The 24,000-nt window shown below is 38.6% G+C and overlaps 1 protein-coding gene across 4 annotated transcripts in view; it reads right to left on the bottom strand.

The window, feature by feature from the left end:
• Nucleotides 1-23,455, bottom strand: part of LOC139142733 (putative ankyrin repeat protein RF_0381) — a 51,226-nt gene extending 27,771 nt beyond the window's left edge. Inside the window, exons 1-2 of one of the 4 annotated variants that reach the window (XM_070712841.1) lie at nt 23,045-23,455; nt 507-605 (exon numbers count right to left, since the gene is read on the bottom strand). In XM_070712841.1, the coding sequence (XP_070568942.1) occupies nt 507-605; nt 23,045-23,062 (117 nt within the window). In that variant the 5' untranslated portion in view covers nt 23,063-23,455. Of the gene's footprint in view, nt 1-506; nt 606-19,506; nt 19,621-23,044 lie in introns of those variants that run through there. The other 3 variants (XM_070712842.1, XM_070712844.1, XM_070712843.1) reach the window with 3 other exon arrangements.
• Nucleotides 23,456-24,000: the final 545 nt, after the last annotated feature.

Genomic DNA, 24,000 nt, shown 5'->3' with positions numbered 1-24,000 from the left:
ACAGGGACTAGACAACGACCGCAATGTCAGAGGATTGACAGCGTGTAAGGGGTGTTATGTCACGGGAGGAGGCACAATAAAGACAAGCAAGACAATAAATGAAAGCTGGCACATTGAATCAGGCGAAAATCACGAGCGCGTTACAGACTGGGCGTATGAGATAAAAGATAGAGAAGCATTAAACGCAAAATAAAATGTATAAGCGGCGAGACAGTATTTCATTATGAACAGAAAAGAATTCGAGACAGGCAGGAAGTTGTTTATATAAAGATGAACGCCTTCTCGATTGCTCCATGTGTTACGCACTGCGTCTTTGCACAGCCTTCTAAGATTTCATTTGTCGAGCAAATCTGTAGAGTTCGAAATGGCTACGAGATGACTCAGTGTATCTTCGCCATAACATGGACATAGCGTGGGGACACGACTTCTGTATAAATAAAAGATCTAGATCCCTTATCTTTCTTACCTTCGGGTCGTTCGAAAATATTACTTTATAAGCTACTCACCATTTTGAGAAGAGAGGCTATCTGACACCCTTGAACGGCCCTATTTCGCTTCAAGACGTCTGAACAGATCTCAGCCCTTGGTGCTTCTGATGGAGGTGCCTAAACGTAGGACGAATAACGAACGCAAATCGTTACTGCGGTGCCTGGTAGGAGTGTCGTACGTTTAATCGTTGATAAAAGCGTGGACACTGGCAAAAAAATGATGTCAACCAAATCTGAACTTTGCACGCTGATGGTATAACTGTACACAAACAAAGGCAAGGCACGACCATTCGGGCTTCTGAAAGGTGTCAGCGTCGTCTGCACGGCCCTCCTCTCTCTTGTGCGTCAAAATATTCAACCTCGCTATGACAACAACAAGAGCTTGCATGTGTGGGAGATCCGGCCGTTCAATATACGCTCAATATAAACTTTTCACATATGGTATAAACATGACAGTTGGACTATCGCATGTAGAACTGTGCAGTCATGACATAAAAAACGAAGTTTACGATATTTGATGACCGCCCCTACAATGATAGGCTTCTTGAGTAAGCTACTCTCCCTCCAAGAAAAATGGATTATCCAAGAGCGCAAGCAGTGCTACAATGATGGTCCATCCACTTTCATATTTCGCGACACGTAATCGTATCGCCTGTCTTTTTAGTTCACATTTCGGCTGTAGCAATCATCATAAATCTATTCAATGGCTGCCATAATGGATTTCGAGCTGTGTAAAAATCAGCAGTTTGTTCTTTCGGGATATCCATAAACGACACACCGGGCGAAATAAAAGAAGCAGCTGATCTTTGACAGCGGTAGCGGCTTGTAACTTGTCAACAGAAGCATCCATCGAATGCATGTACCAGTTGGCGCGTAAATTCAACACGCATGCATTTATCATACCAAAACTCCGATATTCTGATTGTCTTTAACTTGAATGGAGAGCAACTTTCAACCAGAGCTACCATCAACACCTTAAAATATAAATGTTGTTGTACAGAAAGTCATTGACCCTGCTGTCCAAAGTCTGTTTATCAACACATTTCTTACATAAATAACGTAGGTCAGGAACTAACTACTATCAATAAGAAACGGTGCAGAAAGGCATGGCATTTTTTCATAAAATATTAACATTGCAATGTTCCCCTTCCATGTTTCAATTCTGGACATTTTTGACAAGATACGTTTTACAAATTACTTCAAGAACAAAGTAACGATAACTGTTACTCGAATGTCATGCATCTGTGCAATCTTCAGACGCTTCGATATATATATATATATATTATATATATATATATATATAATATATATATATAATCGCAAAAATTGTGGGTCAATCAAAACAATCTGTCCCCGGGGAATATCCTAATATCATTGTATTGGCGAAGCAGAGTTTTGGAACCTAACAGCAAAAGCTGGTGGTTTCATGATGTCACGATATCAGTGCTGCTAAAATCTAAAAATAATAAAACGCCTACATGTTTTAAACTATTGTCTGTTTAATATTTCAGTCAGAGAATGTCTTTTCTTACACATAATAGCATTTTATTTAGTTTACAAAGCTAGCTTATGTGTGATGTTACGATTTCACGTGCTCTTATGAATACAGACTTTTATGGAGATGACCTCATGGGATGCACTTTAGAGCGTACCTGTCGCAGCAAATAATGTCTATGACGTCACCACTGTTGCTTGGATACGATGGTTTTTGGCAAATACCCGAGTTAAGATTCCTTCTGCAATAGGACGGTCATCAGCTTTGCGTAGGCGTCAACAAACACGACAACGCATCATAGTGAAAAAAATCTATGACAAAATTTAAATCATGTAAACATGTTTAAATTATTGGGACACGCGTCATCAATGTATCAGACTGGTAGTCATCCGCCTACATGGCATTGTGAAGTATCACATGATATTTTCACGTGATTTTGAATGAAGATATTCACGAGTCTGGATATGCAAGCTCCTGTGATACAGTTTTGTACATCTTTCAGGTGCATCTACAGAGGCCGGCCGCTGGCGATACTTTTTTTCTCTCGACATTTGCCAGAAGAGACTTTAACCTAAATCTGTTGGAATCTTCGTTTCAGTCGTGATTCTGGGCACTGTTGACTGTTCAGTACACATGGAAGAATACAAACCAAAATAAAAGACATCAAACTTTATCTATTTTCCTAAAGTACTAATGGATTAATTCACCTGTACTGACAAACTAAACAGATGACGACTGGACGTTGAGAATTAAACTTGTCCAAATAAATTCGCTCATCTGTGGTGAATCTTTGAATTTCAATTCATCCTCCTGTCAGATCTTTTCGCAGTACCCTTTACAGACTAGATTTAATCCCATGGAGTCACTCCATCGCGATCCCCCACCGTCACAAAATTGACTGTCTTCCAGTTATAAGACGTTTGTGTACCAGTTTCTGTGTTCATGACTGACATTAATCCTAAAGTGGCCCTTCAGCATTGACGTCGATTCAAAACATCTGCTAAATACTTAAGTTTCATCCTTGCTGTCTTCGAGAGGTATATTAAACAGACAAGAGAGAGAAGATATACACGGCGACTAAAAGCATCCGGGGACAGTCCAATGGGACTAATTACAAATATACGTCCAGCACGATCGTTCAACGTCGGTAATAACCCCTCTGTACGTCTATAGTAAAAAAACCTTTTGGCGTATCATTCATAGGACAGTGGTCCGGTCCGTGAAATTGTATTTAAGGAAGATTGCATAAAAGTTTCAAACTTTTACCATACTTTGCTAGTCTATCACTTGTAGGGACTCATTTTGAAGCCCATAGAGTAAATACAGTTTTCATGGGCTTATTTTTGTGAAAATCGAAAATTTTATTTATCCTCCAGGAGTTAACACAGCCGAGGGTTGGCGGCCATTTTGAATTTCAAGTGCGAGAAATATTGCATAATTTGTTTCTTAGGTTCAAAATTTTGCACTGTAACCCCTGACTGTTATTCTTAATCTCGTAAGAAATGGTTTACAGTCGACCTACAGAAAGTATCAGCAAAAGTTTCAGTCTTTCTGCATATTCTGTACTATATTGAGGGGCGTCTTTCTCTGTATTCACGGCACCTGTCGACAGGACCTTTTATGCTTACATTTTAATTGGGATGACGCCCCTTTTGGGCAATAGAAACCTTGATTTTCAGCATTCTGTCGTATGCATTAGTTTTTGTCCCAGTTTCATTGTTAATCTCGTAATTTATACAGTGAAAACAAGTATTCTAATAAGTTATATCTACACTATAATTACCTAAACGACTTAGTGTCCGATCGGACAAACAGAAAACAACCTTATGTTTCAGAATTTACTTCCAGGGGGGGGGGGGGTGGAGGATTTCAGGGGGGCCACCCATTTTTCCCAAGAAAATTTAGGGGGGGCCAGACAAAAATACCACAATCTTTTAGGGGGGGGCCAAGGAAAAAAATCATCGATTCAATATTTGCCCAGAATTTCTGATCTCTACAAAAGAGAACCATAGATGCTACCTGGGTGGACAGATAAACTCAAGGTGTTTAGTTAAACTCCTTTAGCTGCCAAATTCGGTAATATTCACAGTGGTTTGTTTTATGCATCTACTGCAGTATCTTGTTCTCCTTCCTGAAGCGTCATGAAATGTCCAGTATTTAGCATGTCAACACAAACCATACAGTAAACAGTCGGGGTTGTTTTTGTGAAAAGAGATCTCGAATCAAGTCCAGGCTAGAATTCATTTATCAACAATAACAATGGTCATTTATGTTCACACTGGTATGTTGCTAAATACAGCATTGGGTGTTCTTGGGTGTTCTATGTAGTGATAGAATAGCAAACAAATGCTGATACACAGAGATGAACATTGAACAAATGCTAAAAATTACAGCAAATATTCAGCATCATCAGGTTGGGTTTACCTTGTAGCTTGTAAAGCAGTGTAAAGTTGCATGATAAAGAAGTGTTAATTTGTGCAAATGTATGCAAATCACCCGATTTCTTGGCTTCTTTTGCCTCCCAATTTCAAAATTTCCGAAGAATATAACTCCACTCCGACTGGGTCAAATTTTCTGAAATTTCACATTATGTTTTTTAAATGCTATATAACAAAACGACTATCAATTGGTTTGTTTGGCAATAAAGCTCTTACATTTTTAAAAAGAGGCATTTTGAATAAGAGGCATTTTAATTTTGCTGATCATGATTTTAATCAATTATTAGAGTGTCAGTCTTTAAAACCCCTACAATTTTAAAATGAGGATGGATAATGCCAAATAAAATAGTTGTTTTTTTCTACATATACTCTCCTTTCAAGTGAAATATTACATTTCAGAAAATACTGTCTAGTTTTTGACTTAAATTATTTTTATCATTAATACCAAAATTGAGGTTTTTACCCCAAATATACACCCACTTCATCCTTTGAGTAACTACTGCTACCATACTAAACTTTAGAGTCTCTGCTTTTTGAAAATATATGGTATGAGGGGGTTTCTTGTCATCTTTGATGAGAAATATTGCTTTGAAAAAAACTGTGTTGGCAACATGCAGCTCCACCTTAATTCAAAACAAAACGACTTGCTACTCTGCCACTTCTTAAAGTAACATGGTCACGTTGGTTCTCTGGGATTTCGTCAGTTCAGTGTCTGTGTCACTATTATATTCAGAACCAACACCATCATCATCACTCTCAATGACTCCATTGACAGAGATTTCCAATTCAGAGTCACTGCTATCTGACTCTGACTCATCTGTGACATAAGTTGTTACATCTTTCCCTGACAGTTTTCTTAAAATTGAATGAAGGTTGTGCATGTATATGTGCGGTTATAATTTGAACTTTTTCAGCTTTCAATTTTTTTTGTTTTGGTAATTAATGTTTATCAAGGTATTTATCTAATTCTTTTACGTTTAAATTTTGAAGGTTCCCACTCAAGCGCAACTTTAACCAGTCATAGTCCTCGTATTTTTATCCTCTCTTCTTTTCTGCTCCTTTTTCTATGTTTCATTCTCATCAATTTTACCCTTTCTAAATTTTTTAAATGTTCTACATAACTTTTTACAGTGCTTACATCTACTATAAACTTTTTGAAAATAAATTTATGACCATCTCATCTTCAAGTTGCTTTTCAGCGAATAGTTTTTTAATGTTGAAAATAAAAATATTATGTATTACTGTCAAAAATATATGGTGAAAAATTTACAAAAGGGTTGATTTTCCAATAATCCTGTATGTGCATCCAGAAGATCATGTGGCTCTGCATCAATGCTATGGTGTCGGATTGTTGAAATATTGTGTACACAAGAAATTTGCTGTAGTCAAGAAGTGATCTCAGTGTGTATGAGGCTAGGAGAAATATGGATAGCTTACACATTGTGTATTGATGCTAATACTTTTGTGTCCCATTCATTCTGATATGTATAATCAAAGATTTCTCAGTGGCGGCTGGCAGAAAAGGCAAAAAAAAACAAATTAACATGTATTCTTTCATGTCATCTGAAAACATGCGCATCATGACTATTTTAAGATTAAAGTTTGTTAAAAAAATTTGAAATATGAATGCTCTGTCAATTTTGAAAAATACTGCTGACAAAATGTGAACTTTGACTTACACAGGGTTATCTGCATTTTAATATGAACATTGGATTGTTAATGGAATGAGCAGAATAACATGTAAATTCATGTTTTTGATAAGGTGTTTTGTTCAAGAAATGATCTAAAATATTCCTCAGCATTGTTGCTTTCCGTGGCAGCTACTTGGTTTTATGACAACCAAATTAGAAAAAAAAGAGAAAATTAAAAACAAGTTGGCTTTCACCAATTTTAATTCCTAATGTTTAAAACTTTCACCGTGAGTCTGCATTCAGCATCATCAAATGAAAATGTATGCTGAACTTGTGCATGTACATGTACATCTTACTTTCCAGAAATATCTGGATATCTGCAAATGATGTACAGTTAAACTTCTAGATATATATCACTTTGCCAATTATCTGCTCCTCTGATTTCCTGTTCACCATTTCTAACTGACATCTTTGCTTGTCTTTGTGTGCATCATATGTATCAGTGAGACATAACGAAAAACGTATTCATATTTAGTAATTAACTTTTCTTCAGAAATTTACAACCAGATATGTTTATTGCTACCCTTTCCAAAAGTGTGCCACTTGCAGTCCCTGCAAATCATTCTTTTTATAGTCACATAACCCTGAAATGATTTGTTATATCATCGATTAAATGTCCACTACAGTTCCTGCAACTTGTTAGACTGGATATGTCTATAGTGTATAAGCATGCATGTATATATTAGGGGGGGGCCATGGAAAAAAAACACGAAAGATGAGGGGGGGCCATAGATTTTTTCTATAATTTACTAGGGGGGCGTGGAAAAAAATCACCCAGAAAATAGAAAATCCTCCACCCTCCCCCTGGAAGTAAATTCTGAATCGTCCCTTAATTATTTGTCCGTAACTACAGAACACTTCGGTTCTGAGATAGTTTATTAGAAAGGTTAAGATTTCGTACGAGAACGGAACGTGAACTGATACGTCATCACTTTCTGCGCGCTCTTATCACGTTGTGATGATGTCACACGTTCGTTCGTCGTTTGGCAGTCGTTTTCTAGGTGAAACGGCCACTTTTCACGTACACCTTTTGCGAGAGCGATTTTTACGCTCGTTTCGCCACACGCTCTTGGTTTTATCGATCGCCGTCTGATTTTGAGATATTTCAGGTAGTAACAAAAAGGATACAATGTTGCACTGAACAAAGAAAAAGTACCTCCACCAAGGAATCTTGGTTTGGAATGTTGACCTAGATTTATGACCCCTTCTGTGCAGCTTTATTATGCGAGCCCTTTTGTCATCATTCGGTAGAAAATATAGACAAAAGGTTATGACCAGAAGTGTTGATTTTTGCATACCCCTGCAAAGTAAAAGAAAAAAATGTAGAGTTCGTGTTTGTAAAATATTGGTAGTTTTCACTCATACCTTTCGTAACGATCCAAATATATAATTTGGTCAAATCCAAATATAATTCAGATTTTTTTACCCGCGCTCGGTATAGGGGCTTAGAACATTTGATTGAAAAAATGATAAGACACCACTTCAACATCCTAGCATCAAATTGTTTTGTGCACTTTTTAATTCTTGATTATCTGTGATATCGCAGTGGTGCAAGTGGTGTCAATCGAACGCGCTCCGGTCAAGGGTCACCGCACAGTACTATGGCAGTGATCCTTAACCCGAGCGCATTCGATAGCCGCCACTAGCACCGCTGCAATATTACAGCTAAATTCTTGTGTGCATAGCTATCGACAGAAGTTAACAACGACGAATAATGAGTTCTCCACATTCCAGCAACGTTATCCTAACCCGTGCAGCATCCAGCAGTTGACGACAGCGGGGAAGTTTTACTGCTATTAAACAGAGCGAACTTTATTCAAAAACTTTTACTGTCATTATCTTTTATAGCAGAGGCTAAACCATGGACACTTTAGTGTTTTCGTTTCGCCTGCTTTATTCGAAATGTATGTTTGAATTTTCCAGACCTAGTAATATTGTAAATTTGTCAACATCTTGAATTCCCTAGGCTAGTTCAAATTTTACACGTATCCCGAGCATGATCATGAGCTTCTTTCACGTGTGAACTCCATCCAGGAATCGAAGGAGATGAGATCGCTTTTCATATTTTTGGAGTTGATTTATAGGCATTACACAGAGCTTGGATGATATCATGATAGAATTTCTCATTACATTGCCTATGGTGGCTGGAATCACAAAAGGTATCTCTACATCGCTACTTGTGATAGAATATACAGCTAGTTTTCAATCGGGTTCGAACCCACAACATACGGCATCAGTCGCCTAGCGGAGAGGCCACAGAGAGAACCGCTCGGCTAAATCTCCACCGTATAAATATCAAAACAGAATAAATTGGAGAAATAAACTTCAACAGACTGCCGTATTAATGGTAGGATGTTACGTAGATCGTGGAATGAACACGATGGCCCACAGACTTGTGAGAAAGTTAATCGACGGGGCCAGTCTAGTCTTAATCCTAATCTCTACAAAACGTTGCGCGTACGGAATGAGTAGCCACTCTACATGTACGTTGCTTTCTGGCTACGGTGCAATCTTAACCTCTCTATAAGCTATTGACCGCGTCCAACCACCCATACTCATGGCAACGACGAATATTACTTTCATTTTTAAACTTTTGGCTAAGAAAACACACGTACTCATCGTTTTAGTGTGTGATACAGCTGATTGTTAAACAGTTGACGGTCGTTTTACAGGCAAATGTTCATAATGAGCGAAAATATTCAGAAATGCAGCATCAGTCTCTGGCCAGACATAGGCACAACAAACTATTCTTAAAATTCGTCATGCCAATCAGTGTACTTTCTAATACGGTCAATTTGACTACATGATTTTCCATGTGTTTGAAATCATCTGTTTGAAATTATATCCTTAAAATGTCTGGTATAACAAGGGCTGTTATGATGATGAGAGTTTAAATGGACAAGGGTTGGTACATTCTTGTGTTTGCGATAGCTTGCCCTGATTAATAGAAGTCGATCTCGTCGCTGACTGGTCGGCAAATTGTATCCTGTGTAACTAAAGCCTGATCAGATCAAAATAGCAGGGACACCATCACATCGCCCACACCACCTGCTAATGTAGGTCACTGAACTATAAACATGACCCGACGTTCTTGATGGAGGCATTACGGGTTTTGATTGGTTCAGAGTCACCATTTGACATAGTGATGAAGTCAGTTTGTGGTCATATGCCCTGAGGCTGAGTCTTAATCCTGATATCTGCTGACACTTTCATTAACAGGCAAACCCCGAGGCGTTGTTTAAACTGTTGGAGATATAAACACTCGATGAAGTGAACATGAACTCACCAGGCAAGCTATTTTCAGCATGCCAAATAGAGATTTAGAACTATGGCTTCGTTATAAGATATTCATTACAAAGATCTGCTGCAATTTGTAGCCTCGTTCCCAACATCGTTTGGTCGATTTCTTAACATTTTCTTCGCAACTATTCCAAAAAAACCTTGTATTTAAAAAAATATTTCTTTCACTCGAGTGATTTGCTTTAATTACATAAAATTATTTTATTTACATTTTCCAGGGATGCAGTTTCCTAGGACAAGTCAACTCAAGTCTACTTTTGTAGAGTCTAGTGCTATCTACTCATTGCGAGATCTCGTGAGATAGTTTTGTGTGGTGAGTTGGTTTTGTCAGACTGAGTGTCAAGGTAAAATGCGCCTTAACGTAAAATGCGCCTCGGGGACAGATATTCGGACTCTCAAACTTTTACAATACTGTAAACTTTAGTCCACAATTTGTGGGGCTAATTTTGAAGCTCAGGAGTAAGGGAAGTTTTCACCGGCTTATTTTTATGAAAAACGAAAAGGTAGTTTTCCCCATTGAGTTAACACAGGGGTGGCAGCCATTATGAATTTTGTTTTTCGTGAAACACTACGAATGTGTCTCTAGTACAAAATTTTGTATGGTGCCCCCCCCCCCCCATTTTTTATTCTTGATTTCGGAAGGGAACGAGTTAAAGTTCCGTTAGGGAAGGTGTGAAGAAAAGTTTAAGGCTTTCAATTTAGAGGCACGTACAACCTTAAGGTGAAAATACTTTCGGGCAGCCGACCTCATTTATGGCAGAACGCGCCTCGGAGACAGAAAGCCAGACTCTCAAACTTCTGCAATTATTTTCTGATCTACTACTTGTGGTGGCTCATTTTAAAGCTCTTGGAGAAAGAAAAACTTTGTCCGTCTTAGTATTTTCGAAAATCCAAAATATAATTTTCCTCCATAGAGTTAACACAGGAATGGCAGTCATTTTGAATTTCAAATATCGCAAAGTCGCGTAATTTGTTTCGCTGGTTCCAAACTTTGCACGGTGACCCCAGATTTTATTGTACTATTGAAAAGAAAATGGTTGAAAGTTTCATTGAGGAAAGTTTGAGCAAAAGTTTAAGTCTTTCACTTTCGAGGCGCACACTACCTTAAAGAAGTACGGGCTTCATGATTTAAAGACCAACTTTTGATAAAACTCTGTTTAAGGCAACTTAACAAGTTAAACAAGCATGTTGCTTATTGTACCCTACGGATTTTGTTGGCAAGGTTAATAATTTTTCTGTCTAAGAATATGGGAGAAAGTTTCGTGTTTTTTGTAACTTAAAAAGAAAAGTAGATAAGGTTACATTTGCAAATCAAATCGACATTATTTCACCATCCAATTATCCCGAATTAGTTCCAATCATGGTGTACAGTACTTGTTTCACAAGCCAGAAACAATGACGAAATATAATAAAAAGTTTACATATTGTACCCTTAAGCTATACTCATGATGTGTGCCTTTTTGACCTAATTAAATCATTTTAATTTCATGCATTCAGGGTTCAACTTATTAGGGAGTCAAAAAATGTTATGTTCTTAAACTTGTTGACAGCGAATCGTTACGTAGGCGAAGATAGCATCTGCTCGACGCCTATGGGTGTCCCTGAAGTTATTACACGGTAATATCGATTTATAACGGTAGATCGGCTTCGTTTTACTTCAGACCAGGTAAGTTGCAGTTACATATGTTTGAAATGCGCCCCCGCACGATATCTGGTGCCAACAACGAGACTATTAATTTAACAAACGGTGCTTTCAAAAGCATTATCCTGGGACATCATCTCTTAAAAGCTCCACAAGGTATAGCTTTTGATTTATTTCACGTTTTCTGTGAAATAGTGTTTCTCATTCAACCTTTCCCAAATCAGTATGGAAATTACATTTGTTCAACTTGTAAACAGGTTGATGTATGGAATATCTCAAGCGAACTCGATGACAATTGTGCTCTAGCCAAGAGTAAACTGTGTTTGCAAAGATAAAATACTTTGTATGTAGTTTTGGATGAAGAATAAGGTTTTAATTCATAGAACGAAAAAAATTAACAACATTACGAAAATTATAGCTGTTGTCTATTTACAGGACGCAGTCTCTTAGAACTTGGCACTCATGTTTTTTTGTCGGTGTGAAGATATCCATAAATGTTATTTACTTTAGTCTGTCATCACCAACTGTTTCATTTCCTGAATCTAAAAAAAGAATTTGCAGAAGTAATTCTAAATATTGGTTTTTATCAATATTTAGTTCTACGTTTATCAGAGCGTACCCTTTCTGGTAGAATTATCCTAACCCATTTCTGGTAGATTTAAGCGTCATCCTTACACATTATATTTCTGTCAGGGGTTGTGGATAAGAGTAAAATATACTTGACAAACTAAACACAACTTTTTGCGTTAAGAGGGCGGGGGCTTCACCTCTATTCTTTAGCACGGGCGCAAATTCGCAATAACCATATGCTAATGTGAAGCAAAGAAAACCATACACAGACACATTAAAATCACCGTGCAGATCCTGCTAGGGAGAATTGAAAATCATACTCAGAATCGTCAGATTTTCCGATTTCCGAACTTTCGTTCAGTAGCGGAGGCAGTGAGTTTTGTTCGCCATGTGTGTGTTTTATCGCACAGTCCACTCAATGATGTAATGGCGACACCTGTGGTGCCGATATTCTTTCGGCTGTGGTGCGCACAGGGAACCAGAAGTAGTCACGTCTGCACGGTCATAAGAGCAACTGTGAGTGTAATTACAGAGCGACTGTTTCCTCTTTCAGCGTAACATCTGCAACACTTTTCTTCGTATTGTTCTTTTTTTTTTATCTCAATCACTGGTTTATAGCTGTCTACAACACATTAACAACAAAACTTTAGCTACAGAGGAAACCTGTTCGTTCACTTGTCTACTTAAATCCGCACTTACCACCGCCGACCAACACACTTTTCACCAAGACGATTAAATCAGCAACCCTCCATCCGAAACAAAAATGGCATGCGCATGGAACGAAAACTACGTTACTAAAAAGCAGATGGCGTCCTTTTTGACATTGAAGGTTGCTGGCACTGTAACGAGGCCTGGGAAATGAGCATTGATCGCGCCCACAGCGAGAACGCAACACAGGATGCAAACTCAAACGCGTCAATTCCGCGTTACGCGTAAAGTAAATTTGCAAAGATTCTGTTCAAGGTGTATCGCGGGGCGTACCAACTCATTCTTGCTTTGATATCAGCTGGAACACAAAAACGAAATGTGGATAATTTGAAAGTTCAACTTTCTGGGAAGATCCGCACAAATGCAATGGTTTTAAAATGTTCATTTTGGTGCGAGAAGCACGAATTTTAGCAGCAGCATGTATTTAACGTCTACCGTCGTTTGCCTTTCCACAGCAGGAGGTATATTGACTTTCGTCACTCTGACTTTGCATGTTTTTCATGCCTAAAATAATAAAAAAATCTCATGGCAAAAGAACAACTATGATAAATGGAATGAATCTACTATTGAATATCAAGTCTATAACGAAGTGGGCAAAAACCCGCCTATCTATATATCCATGTATATACTTTTTACAAATTTTGCTGACTAAGGCTCAAACGTTACATTTGAAAGTAGAAAATTGGTTCACGTTTGTGTGCGTTGACAAAATATTGAGAGTATTTCGAGCCTTCCCTCAAAGCATACTACATAACATACGAATCTTGAAACAGAAAGTATGCAACTTATGCTAACTGCAAACACCAAATCATTCCCTTGCATTATTCAGAATTAGAGCGGGGATGGTGGACGCCAAGCAAAGCTTTTGAGCTCGAGAAAAAAATTACCGATATTTGAAATTCAAGATGGCCTTTATGCCATATATAATCTATGAAGAAAATTAAATATTCGATTTTCAGAAAGTCAATACAATAAAAATGTTCTTATACTCCAAGTGCTTTAAATAAGTCCACACAAACAGTTGACTAAAAAAGAATCGTAAAATACGATTATTTGAAGATCTGGCGCAGTTTTTATAGTATAAAAAATGCAAGTTAGTCAGTATCATTAATTGCATTCTCTACGACTTTGTTGTTCAGCTCTAGAGTGCGGGGAATAATATGAATGGAGTGGAAATGTCATCTAGGCCTGGACTCGACGTGTGGGGGCGTACATTTGAAATGAAGCAGCCGGGTCACTAATCCAATCCCTCTCGCAGCAACGAGCTTATGCGAAGCCGCCTGTCATCTGTGAGTGGTGTCAAATACCATATATTGTCATCCGGTTTCATGCAGACATTTGATATCTGAGAACAGCTTCTCTCACATATCCTTGACTCCGGCGACATGGCACCTAGGATCTCTCTTTCTCTCTTGAGACACCCACGCAAGTCAGACTCATCACCATGGTGACAAATCGTCACGCTCTTCCACTTTATCTTTTCTGCTCAAAACTTATCTCCTCTTTCAGGTACGCATTTCCACGTCCATGCGATACAAGAGTAATATTTCGTCCATGACCTCAATTTTTTGACGTATCCTTGAAGCTATCGCACTTACGTATTTTTCTCTTCGAATGCCTTGTGTTGTACACTTTGGCGCTTTCATCGACTGAGCAGATCCACTAGCTTTTTTTTTATTTCCAAAACATTTCGGTCAATTTCCCGTCCCAAAACAACACGCAATCATACGCAGTGCCTATGTGCACGTAATTTTAGAGTCATGTGCAATAAAAAGATTTGCAGTAGATGAGCTGACAAGTCTTTTGGCACTTGTTCATGTCTATTGACCAATTATGCACTCAATCAATACTTCTGTTTATGAACCTTTTGCTGCCTTTTGCTTCGGAAGCGCTAATTGTAATTCGCCTTGTGCCTGTGATTCAACATTTCCTCTTAAATTGAGCACCTAGAGCTATGTTTTAAGAGATGAGGCGCGTTACAAGTGTACTTTATTGTCATTATTATAAACCAGAAAAACAACAAGAAATATTCAAACCAGAAAAACAAGAATGACAAAAGTAATTAAGGTCTGAAACTTTAGGTACTGGAGGTCAACTTTAGCAACATGCATAGCTGAAAGGCAGCTAGCACTCTTAGTTTGACCATGGACGGTCTTCCTCCCCTCTACTGACGGTCTTCCTCCCCTCTACTGTCTATGGTTTGAGCAGGTCTGTTAATATGTAACAGTTCATAAACAATGACAGGAAATGATTCAAGTCAGTGGAGTAAGTCTGTTTCAAGCCTGTTTCAAGCCTGTTCAGGATTTCGCTTTTTCTTACCTCATTTGCACATTTTGACACTGATGTGTTCATTTGAACAAATTCACATCTCCAACCCCTACATCTACCTGTACACCAAATACTGAGACGGTAGCTTTGGCGTATGGGAGCCTTTGTGTGTGACGGACATACATCCGCACATACCCACAAATATACAGACACAGATGCCACTCAGACTCATCATATAAGCTCTTTTTGATATTTATATATAAAACCAAATATGAGCTAAAAAAGTATCATTATTGTTGTTGTTGTTGTTGTTGTTGTTGTTGTTGTTGTGGTTGTTAGTTGTTGTTGTTAGTAGTAGTAGTATCGTTATTATTTTGTGATTTTTTATTGACTACAAGCATGCGTAAGTCATGGCTCTCCGCGCTTAGGGATCGTAGTTCATAAAAACACTGACGTTTTGTGCATGGCAGGTGAAACTCTTTGTGTTTGACATCAACTGCCTGCTACCCCACCCGCCCCGCCCCAACCCAATCCAACCCAACCTCAACCAATCCCAATCGAAAGTGGGAGTGTTTGAGTTCGACGAATTCGATAACTTCTGCAAAACACAGTGAATTGCTGAAATTGATTGCGGGAAGTTTAAGCCGCTGACACGTTCATCAATAACAAACATTTCTGTCAATACTTTTAAAAAGATCTGAAAGATGAATGAGTACCACGCATATGTATGGTTTTTATGGTATACACTGTGGCACACAGTGCGAATTTATGCACAATTAATCGAATAGAGCTATTCCCCCCCCCCCAAAAAAAAAGGTGATGAGTTCCGGTTTTCATGCGAGTGTTTTTATCATGCACGACTCCTAAGCGACGGCAGACCTTAACGATCACATAAGTTGTCAACATGATGACACAGTTGATGAGTGTTAGTCTTCTTTTTATTGTTATTACACTATCACGGTCTTTTTTCTGGTAAAACACAATTTCTGTGGAATGGTTTCAACTTCCATTCGCTGTAACTTTTGATGTGTACATTCTATTTCTCGGAGATTTAAGGCAGTACGCGCCTCGAAAGTTAAAGACTTAACTTTTGCTCAAACTTTCCTGGTGAAACTGTCAACCATTTTCTTATCAAATCGAGAATAAAAATCAGGGGTCACCGTGCATAGTTTGGTACTAAAGAAACAAATTACGTAACATCTACTGATATTTGAAATTCAAAGTAAATTTTCAATTTTTGATAAACCAAGACAGTGAAAATATTTTCACTGCAAGAGCTGTAAAATGAGCCCCCATAAGTGGTGGGTTGGAAAAGAATTGTAAAATTTTTGGAGTACCAATATACGTCTTCAAGCGTAGTTGTGCAGTGTGTTTACCTGGATAATGCACACTTCAGGGAGAAACATGAGAAGAAAATGTCCTCGCTCTTTTAGGACGATATAAATGAAAATATTATCAGAGGCTGCAGCTATTGTCCCTGAAAAACATCGCTATTGTAAAAATGCATAGTTAGGCGTAAGTAATGCTGTTAAGGATTTTGCCTGTTGAGAGCCCGTATGATCGTGAAACTGTGTCCCACGGCTTATCTTTCTCAAAAATACAGGAATATCGTAATGCTTACTGCTCGTCTCTGACAGTCGTTACAACAAATTCAACGTGTTAATAAAGATACTTGTATTCTTGCAGGGGCCTAATCGATATCAATTCGAAAATTATTATACATTATTTTCTGGAAAAACAATGTTTTCGCTCATGACTTCCAAGAATATTCAGTCACATACTGTGCTATCTCAGACTTTCTTTGCTGTATGCGGCAGACAACTATCAGGTGAAAAATCTAACCTGGAGTGCCGGGTGCGCGAGAGAAAATGATTCCATTACGATTTTGTTAATGGACTCCCAGATAAGACACAAAACTTATGGGACTTTGATGTGTAATTCTTACGGTGATAATTAGACTCGGTACCGATATCTTGACCCGATGTGATGGATTGAAGCTCACATTTGTACCAGCGATCCCTGAATGATGACTAACAAACTCAGATCTCATGATCAGATTGAGTTGCATTTTTATCACATAATACTAGATTCGAGAAGTGTCACAAATAAGGGGAATGAAATATTATTTAACGATTTTGTATGACTTCTTCTGCATAACTCCTTTTTTGGCAATAACTTTAAGCTAGGATTTCACTCTCTCGTAACTTTAAGCTAGTTTTAGACAGGTAAAATGCACGTATTAGCTGATATCTGTGTTCAGGGGTCAGTTCTACGAGGATTTATTTCTCTCTCGTAATGCAAACCTTTGCCAGATTACCACTTTAGCGAAATTCTTGAGTTCAAATCTTATGTAGGGCATGTTAAGGTCGAGAACTCAACCTTCACTGAAAGTCGGATCGGAGAGCCGACTCATATAGGAAATATGTGAATGTATGCATGCATGTATAATACACGGCCAGATAGGTACAAGTCGGTACTACAGGTAGGTAGGTAGGTAGTAGGTAGGTAGGTAGGTAGGTAGGTAGGTAGGTAGGTAGGTAGGTAGGTAGGTAGGTAGGTAGGTAGGTAGGTAGGTAGGTAGGTAGGTAGGTAGGTAGGTAGGTAGGTAGGTAGAGTACTAGGTAGGTAAACAGGCAGGCAGAGAGACAGGGAGTGAGGGAGGTAGATTAATGGATATATGGGTTGGTTGGCGCACGGATTGGCGGTTGGGTATGTGGGTACGTAAATTGTTGTATGTGACCGATGAGTGTCAGCTCTCAAATTCGAGAACGCGAACTATGTTGTGAACCACAGACTGAAAACATTGGCAGCTCTAGAGCCACTTTCTGCGTATTATTAATTGATTAATGGTATCTTAAAGTTGCTTAGTTTGTGAAATACAGAAACTTCGACAAGACTAAAGAATGCTGGGCCCAGACAACACAATTTTACGAATTAACACATACTTACGAGGTCCCATTTTATTGGACTATGGGAACTACCCCCCAAAAAACATTGTAAGATTGAACGCAGTGTTGTTCAGGTGCGCAGCTCCTTGTTTTGCATTCAAAGTTTTGTCGAAATGCATGAGTTTAATTTGCCACTGACAATAATATTGCATGTTGTAGCTCATGCATTTTGTCGCCACGGTGACACGAGAGAAGAACAAGAAATGTTCCAGTTTTCTTTAAACCAAACTATGAAAATATTACAAAAATTTATAGCTGCTGTTCTTTTAAAAGATGTTTTTGGTTGTTTTTGAACGTCACGCATATCAACCTCCGAAACAGATAGAATAAAGATTAAATGATAAGTCCCTCAGACGTATGTTCACGACAGGTTTATATCGATGAAAGAGCTACGTTTTGTTCGAATTTCGCCTCAATCTACAACTTTTGATTATGGGAGGTGTAACCATGGTGATGGATCATATACGTTATATGGCAATGACGTCACAAGGAAATACCCCGATGACAAAAGGCATTCAGTGAAACCACATCCATTGCGATGATCAGTAAGGCTTTTCAGTAAGGCTTTTTCAAACCAAATCAGCTTCATTTCAGAATCAAATCATATTTTCCAGCAAAGGGCGAATGATGTTTTCTCGTAGCGGCCAGAATGAAAGGTCAAATAATCGACTGCTAGGCTGGACATGCACCTATACATGAAATGCGCGCCAAAGTGATCGTGGGATTGAAAGATGAAGTTTAGAGGCTGACAAAGCTTTCAGACGACAACAGGATCAAACGATTCTGCGCATGCTCAGATGTTTCGAAAGAAAGGGAAGAAGAAGAATTAAGTTACTGAATAAATCAGGGTGTAAATTTCATGTCTCTTCCATAAAACCAGTGTCGACGCCTTTTTCGTTTAATGATGGAAAGTGTCTCGAAATCGAAAGACTTGAATTTTTTGTCAAACTTTCCTCACGCCAAATTTGAAGCATTCTCTTTCGAAATCAAGAATAGAAATAAAGGGTCACACAGTGCAAAATTCTGTACGAGAGAAAAAAAAATACCTGATATTTAGCGACAATTTTAATTCAAAATGGCCGCCATCCCTGTGTTAATTCTATAGGGGAGAAATTAATTTTGTATTTTCACAAAAATAAGACTGAACACTTTATTTACTCCATGAGCTCCAAATAAGCCCACACAAGTTGTAGACCGAGAAGGTATTGTAAAATTTCTATGTTTATATTATTCTGCTACTCTCTGTACTGTGAATTCCAAAGTAAGTTGAATTCCCATTGCTGTACATTATGCTAATATCAATACAGTTTAACTTTATACAGACATGTCAGGTTTTAATTAGCCTTGAGCATGTGTATAGTTCATAGACTTTTTGAGCTCTAATTTAAAGGTAGCAGGCACATCGGAAATAAAAGTGTCAAACTTTGGTTCACACTCTGCCTCATGAATCCTCGAAATGTAGGGTAAAAGCGGAACTTTTGCATACGATAAGAGAATTATCTCAAATTTCTTGTATTTGAAATTCACAATGGCAGTCATTTTCAATCTAGTATGGGGTGAAATACTATTTTCAGAAAAAAATAAAATGGTAAAAATCATTATTTTTTCTCAATAGGTTTCAACTTGAGTCTAAACCAACTGTAGATCGAATAAAATCGTTGGACGTTGAAAGTCCGCAAGTGTGTCAGATTCTCTTGGCGCAATTCTGTCGCATTAATCAAGCAGATTTTTCATGTGGGTTACTGCTTAACCGCAAAACAGATCATGAATATTGTAGGGTAGCCAGGCACTATGGTGTCTGTGATTACCATAGGCTTATGGTAACCACACAGACTTATCAATGTGTATATTAGAAGGTATAGTGAGGTTGTCGTGGATTCGCTGTGCTGGAAACGATGAAACGTTTTTTCTCTTTCCTACGGAAGGGAATAGCTTGAATATACAAGATGTAGGCTCACCTTTGAAATACAGAATTGCAACTCTCGGCTCCGCTCGTCACACCAGACTGACTGTAAAACGTGGAGAAGTAATCACCCGTTACGGTGTTTGTGATCTCTGCCTTGTCATATTTGTACACGATATTGACAATATCACTCCGCTGATGAATTACCGGGAAATCACAGAACATTTACAATAGCGTAACCTTCTCTTCGCTTCTCCCAAATCATAAATTTTCTATGACTTTTCGATTTATAACCTTGGAAAGTCCCTTTTCAAAAACGTCATTGCATCAGTTTGTGTGAGACTTTTTCATGGATCGTGTTTGCAAACTCGGGTGATCATGTTCATGCGTTTATTGCCGTAAGCTTGACAACGCTTGCAGAAGTTTGAATGGATGACGTATGAAGGAGTCTATATTCAACTCCTGTACGCTGTTTTAATTCTAAGTTGATAGTGTTCAGGGGAACACACCGACAGTTCTAACCCTTTTGAATGATGTTGGTTAATTTTAGAGTCAGGGGGCTGGCAACGCAGCACTTTCGATTTCAACGTATACGCGTGTACGCAATGCTCGTAAAAGTCACACTTGACGCGGCGTCGTAGGATGTGAAAATTTCGCGTGAAACAGATGGCAAACACCAAGTGAAATTAACTGATCCTAGATGCCGTTCACTTCACTTCCTGTATAATGTCGTCTCCTGACAAAATTACGTCAATGTCTTCCATTCACGAGCGTTTATGTTTATGTCTGACATTCCGTCATGGATAAATACTGCTGGTTACAACAGATAACGAAAAGGAACTGAAATAAAGATTATTGTTCATGGAAAAAGTGTTTATGTAGGATAATGTTATCGACGTCACCGTTAATTTCGGTCAAGCGGGTTGGGTTTTACTAAGTATCATTGTCCAAAACGAAGTCATTCTCTGTGCGCGGAAAACTGTGAGATTTCTCAACGTTTTGTAACTGAAGTTCACCTTTAAACTTTTTGGCTTTGAATCATCAGTTTATTTCCCACCACAACAACTACATTGCCAATAGAGGGATAAGTGTAAACTGCAAAGTAACACTGGCAGTCGACAATGTTTGCTCAGTCGCCTGCGGGCGTCCTGTGAAGACAACTCCCTATAGCAAACGCCAAACTTGCCGGTATATTGAAGAGAAACGTTTGAAGTAACACGAGATCTATGCACGTGAGAAAACCATTTATTGGGCGTACTAAACTAAGATTATGGCAGTATGTTGATTTGTCAAAAACGCTCCCTTCCAAAGAACGGTTCGCTCTAAAATCAACGAGTTTGCCATGCGAGATGCGAGCTGATAGCCCAAATACAGACGACTAGCGCATGCAGAAACGTTTAGGCCCTCCGAGCAAGTTACAGATCAACGAATTTAGTCTAATAACGGTCTCCACATAACGATATTTCAAAGCCCCCGAGATTTTGAAACGCTTCTATATAGATGATGCACGTTTTCCATCATGATGATCGCGCCGGTAACCATGGAGAGGATTCGGTACGTCAAATGTATTTGTTGTAAAAAAAATTGATACAGCGTCACGACACTAGTATACATTATAGAAATTCGCCGAAAACGTGAAAATAAAACACGTGTTTTTTATGTTTAAGACAAATCTGTTATTTTTTCCCAATTACCCTCTTGACTTTAGGTAGACGTCAAAGAGGTCGATAACACAGTATTGATAATTTGTTCACCATTTTACTGAATCAGACACATTTAGCTCGAGCTTGATTTAATTATTAACCATCGACGCACTTTCGCCCGTTATCGACTGGGGCATCGACCTCGCTTACGAGACTCTCATTTCAGGACCGTAGTTTGCTGTCGCTGCAAATTGTTACATAACATGACAAGTGCGCATTTCAACTTACATTGCGACAAATATTTACTTGTCATTGACCTCGACATACCCTACGCGACATATTATAATAACGAAATATTTGATCCGCGACGGTTGAACTTGCTGAAGACCATACGGTGACTGATGACGCACTTTTTACGGCGTTTGATGCTAAATGTCTTCAATAACAGCACTTATCTAGCGCGGATTCTAAGTAAATTGTTATACCTGTCCCCTGTCTCCCCTTTAGCCACGCTTTATTTCAGTGTAGAGCTCCCTGAATTAGATCACGCGTATTTCTGTGTAAGGACGCATTTCAGCGTCATGGAAATGGCATCTTCTAGAGAAATCAAATTTTCGCCTAACGCTCGCTAGGTCATTTCAATTGCTCCAGCGAATTGAAAAAAGTAATGGAAAAGGAGACTTAATATTACTGACATTAAGCGAGGAAAAATGGACACAGAACCATGCATATATTTATACAAGAGCCTCGAATGAAGTAATTGCGCTGTTCCGCTACGTCATGTATATGAGTACCGTACGCAGACTTTCCAAGCTGATACTATATCTCTTACGACAAGCTGCCTGGAGGGCTCCGATCAAGGTTGTTGATTTGCATTCAGTCCTCTTTCAAAACGTTTTTTTAAATGAGCGCGTTTTAAATGTTGTGATATTGAAAAAGATCAGAATTGATAGCGGTAAAGCTTGATGACGACACCAATGAAGATGGAGATGATGACGATGACAATGATGATAATAATGATAAACTGCGACCACCACCATATTGTGTATTATATATATATATATATATATATATATATATATATATATATATATATATATATATATATATATATATATATATATATGCAAAAAACTTTCATGAATCCTGAATTTTACTCAAATCGCTCACTTTGTTTAGTAAACCTGTGTAGCCCGCTTAATATCATATTTTGATTCTTAAATCTCCGAGCGTTCATGGGAAATGGTCCCATTTTGTGGGAATGTTTAGATTCGATGTGACTACCTGAGCAATGTAGAGTGATTTTATAATAACACAAACACGAAAGTCCATCGTGCAAAGGTCAGTGACTCTCGAGAACTGTTCGTAATCTCGATGTATTGAGTCGACATTTTGACATCAGTCAGCTTACATTCAAGGTATGTAACCATCACGTGTTTCGATGTCAACATGTATACACCAAGCATCGTGCACATGTACACTTTAAAATGCAAAATGTTGATGACCTCAATGTCTTATAAAGATGCTATTGAATATTTTTCACTATTATTTGCCATCAAGTTACCGATGCTACTTCTCATGCGAAGAAAGGCTGTGTGTTTCTCGTGAGAAAAAAAATCTGCCCGCTTTCTAAAAGTCATTATCACTGTAATCATGCTTTAGCTGGCTTTGGTTGAACATCAACACAGGATTAGTGAACGTCTGGACACATTGCATATACATTACCCAGATATATCTTACGTTACCAATTCCTAGTTAACCCATCTGATTTTTGCAACTCCCATCATTACTTAAAAACAGAAGCTGGACCAAGTGAATGCAAGGCTATTACCGTTTTGGCTCTATGGTTATCAGATTCAAAGGTAAATACATGTACTCACGTTCAACGCCAACTGCGCGGAAGGTTGTTTTCAACATCAGAATGCACGCGCGATAATAAAACGTACCTACCTTTTCCCGAGAATACATCGACCAAATGATAGAAAATGCAGATCGGCGACCGAAACAAAGATACACTCTAGCGAAACACGTGTTTTGCGGTGTACAGCGATTCGTTGACGGTGCTGAATATTTCGATCAAAACAAGCTACTCTGACGTCAACGTGCGCAGAGCTCTAAGTGCGAGTGCGCGACTGCCTGGCCAGCCGTCATGACGTCACATGATATTGATCAGCTACAGACCGAGACAGCGCGCAGCGTGGAGATCTTGTCACCTCGGTGTCATGGTTACAGGACCACGTCGCATGTGAGTCGAATATTTCTAGCCTACACACAAAAAAATCCAAACGGAATCGTCGAGAATGTTTCAATTGAAAAAATTCCATAAAATCTGAATGCATTGTAGCTCTTTTTCGATTTAACAACAGAGAATTATTTGCACCTGATTCTGTCAGTTAAGGTCGAGTGACGTCACACTATTAAGTTAAAAATATGTTTATTCATGTCTGGACATTAAATCGTTAACGCGCGTACAAAACCACCGGTAGTCGACGTCCACTGCAAGCATTTGAATTCACGGTCATTCCATCAAACAGGCTGACCTTAACCTTTGCGTTACTTTTCCAACCTCCGTATAGGAGATTTCTTTGTTCCAGAACACCCCCTAAATAAGTAAGTTACAGCATTGGTATATATGGTTGAAGTTGGAAACTACCTTTGCTTTGCAAATTTATGCCCCGTAGGAAGACCCAAATACTTCAATATTTGCACGTTTGATGTTTACGCTGGAAAACAAGGTATTTAATGGTTGGTGTCCTTCTCGATCATGACATCACAAGGCTGTGAAATGAACATGCGTGATGAAGAGCGATGTAAACGGGTTGTTTTCCATCATCGCGCTCGAGTGCAAAATCACAACGGAGGCCTTTTACGGAGGGCGATGAATTTAATAATTGTTTGACTCGTGA

This window comes from Ptychodera flava, chromosome 10, assembly GCF_041260155.1.
Source record: "Ptychodera flava strain L36383 chromosome 10, AS_Pfla_20210202, whole genome shotgun sequence".
Classification (NCBI taxonomy): domain Eukaryota; kingdom Metazoa; phylum Hemichordata; class Enteropneusta; family Ptychoderidae; genus Ptychodera; species Ptychodera flava.
The sequence above is the reverse complement of the archived record's forward strand: the minus strand, read 5'-3'. Positions and strand labels throughout refer to the sequence as shown.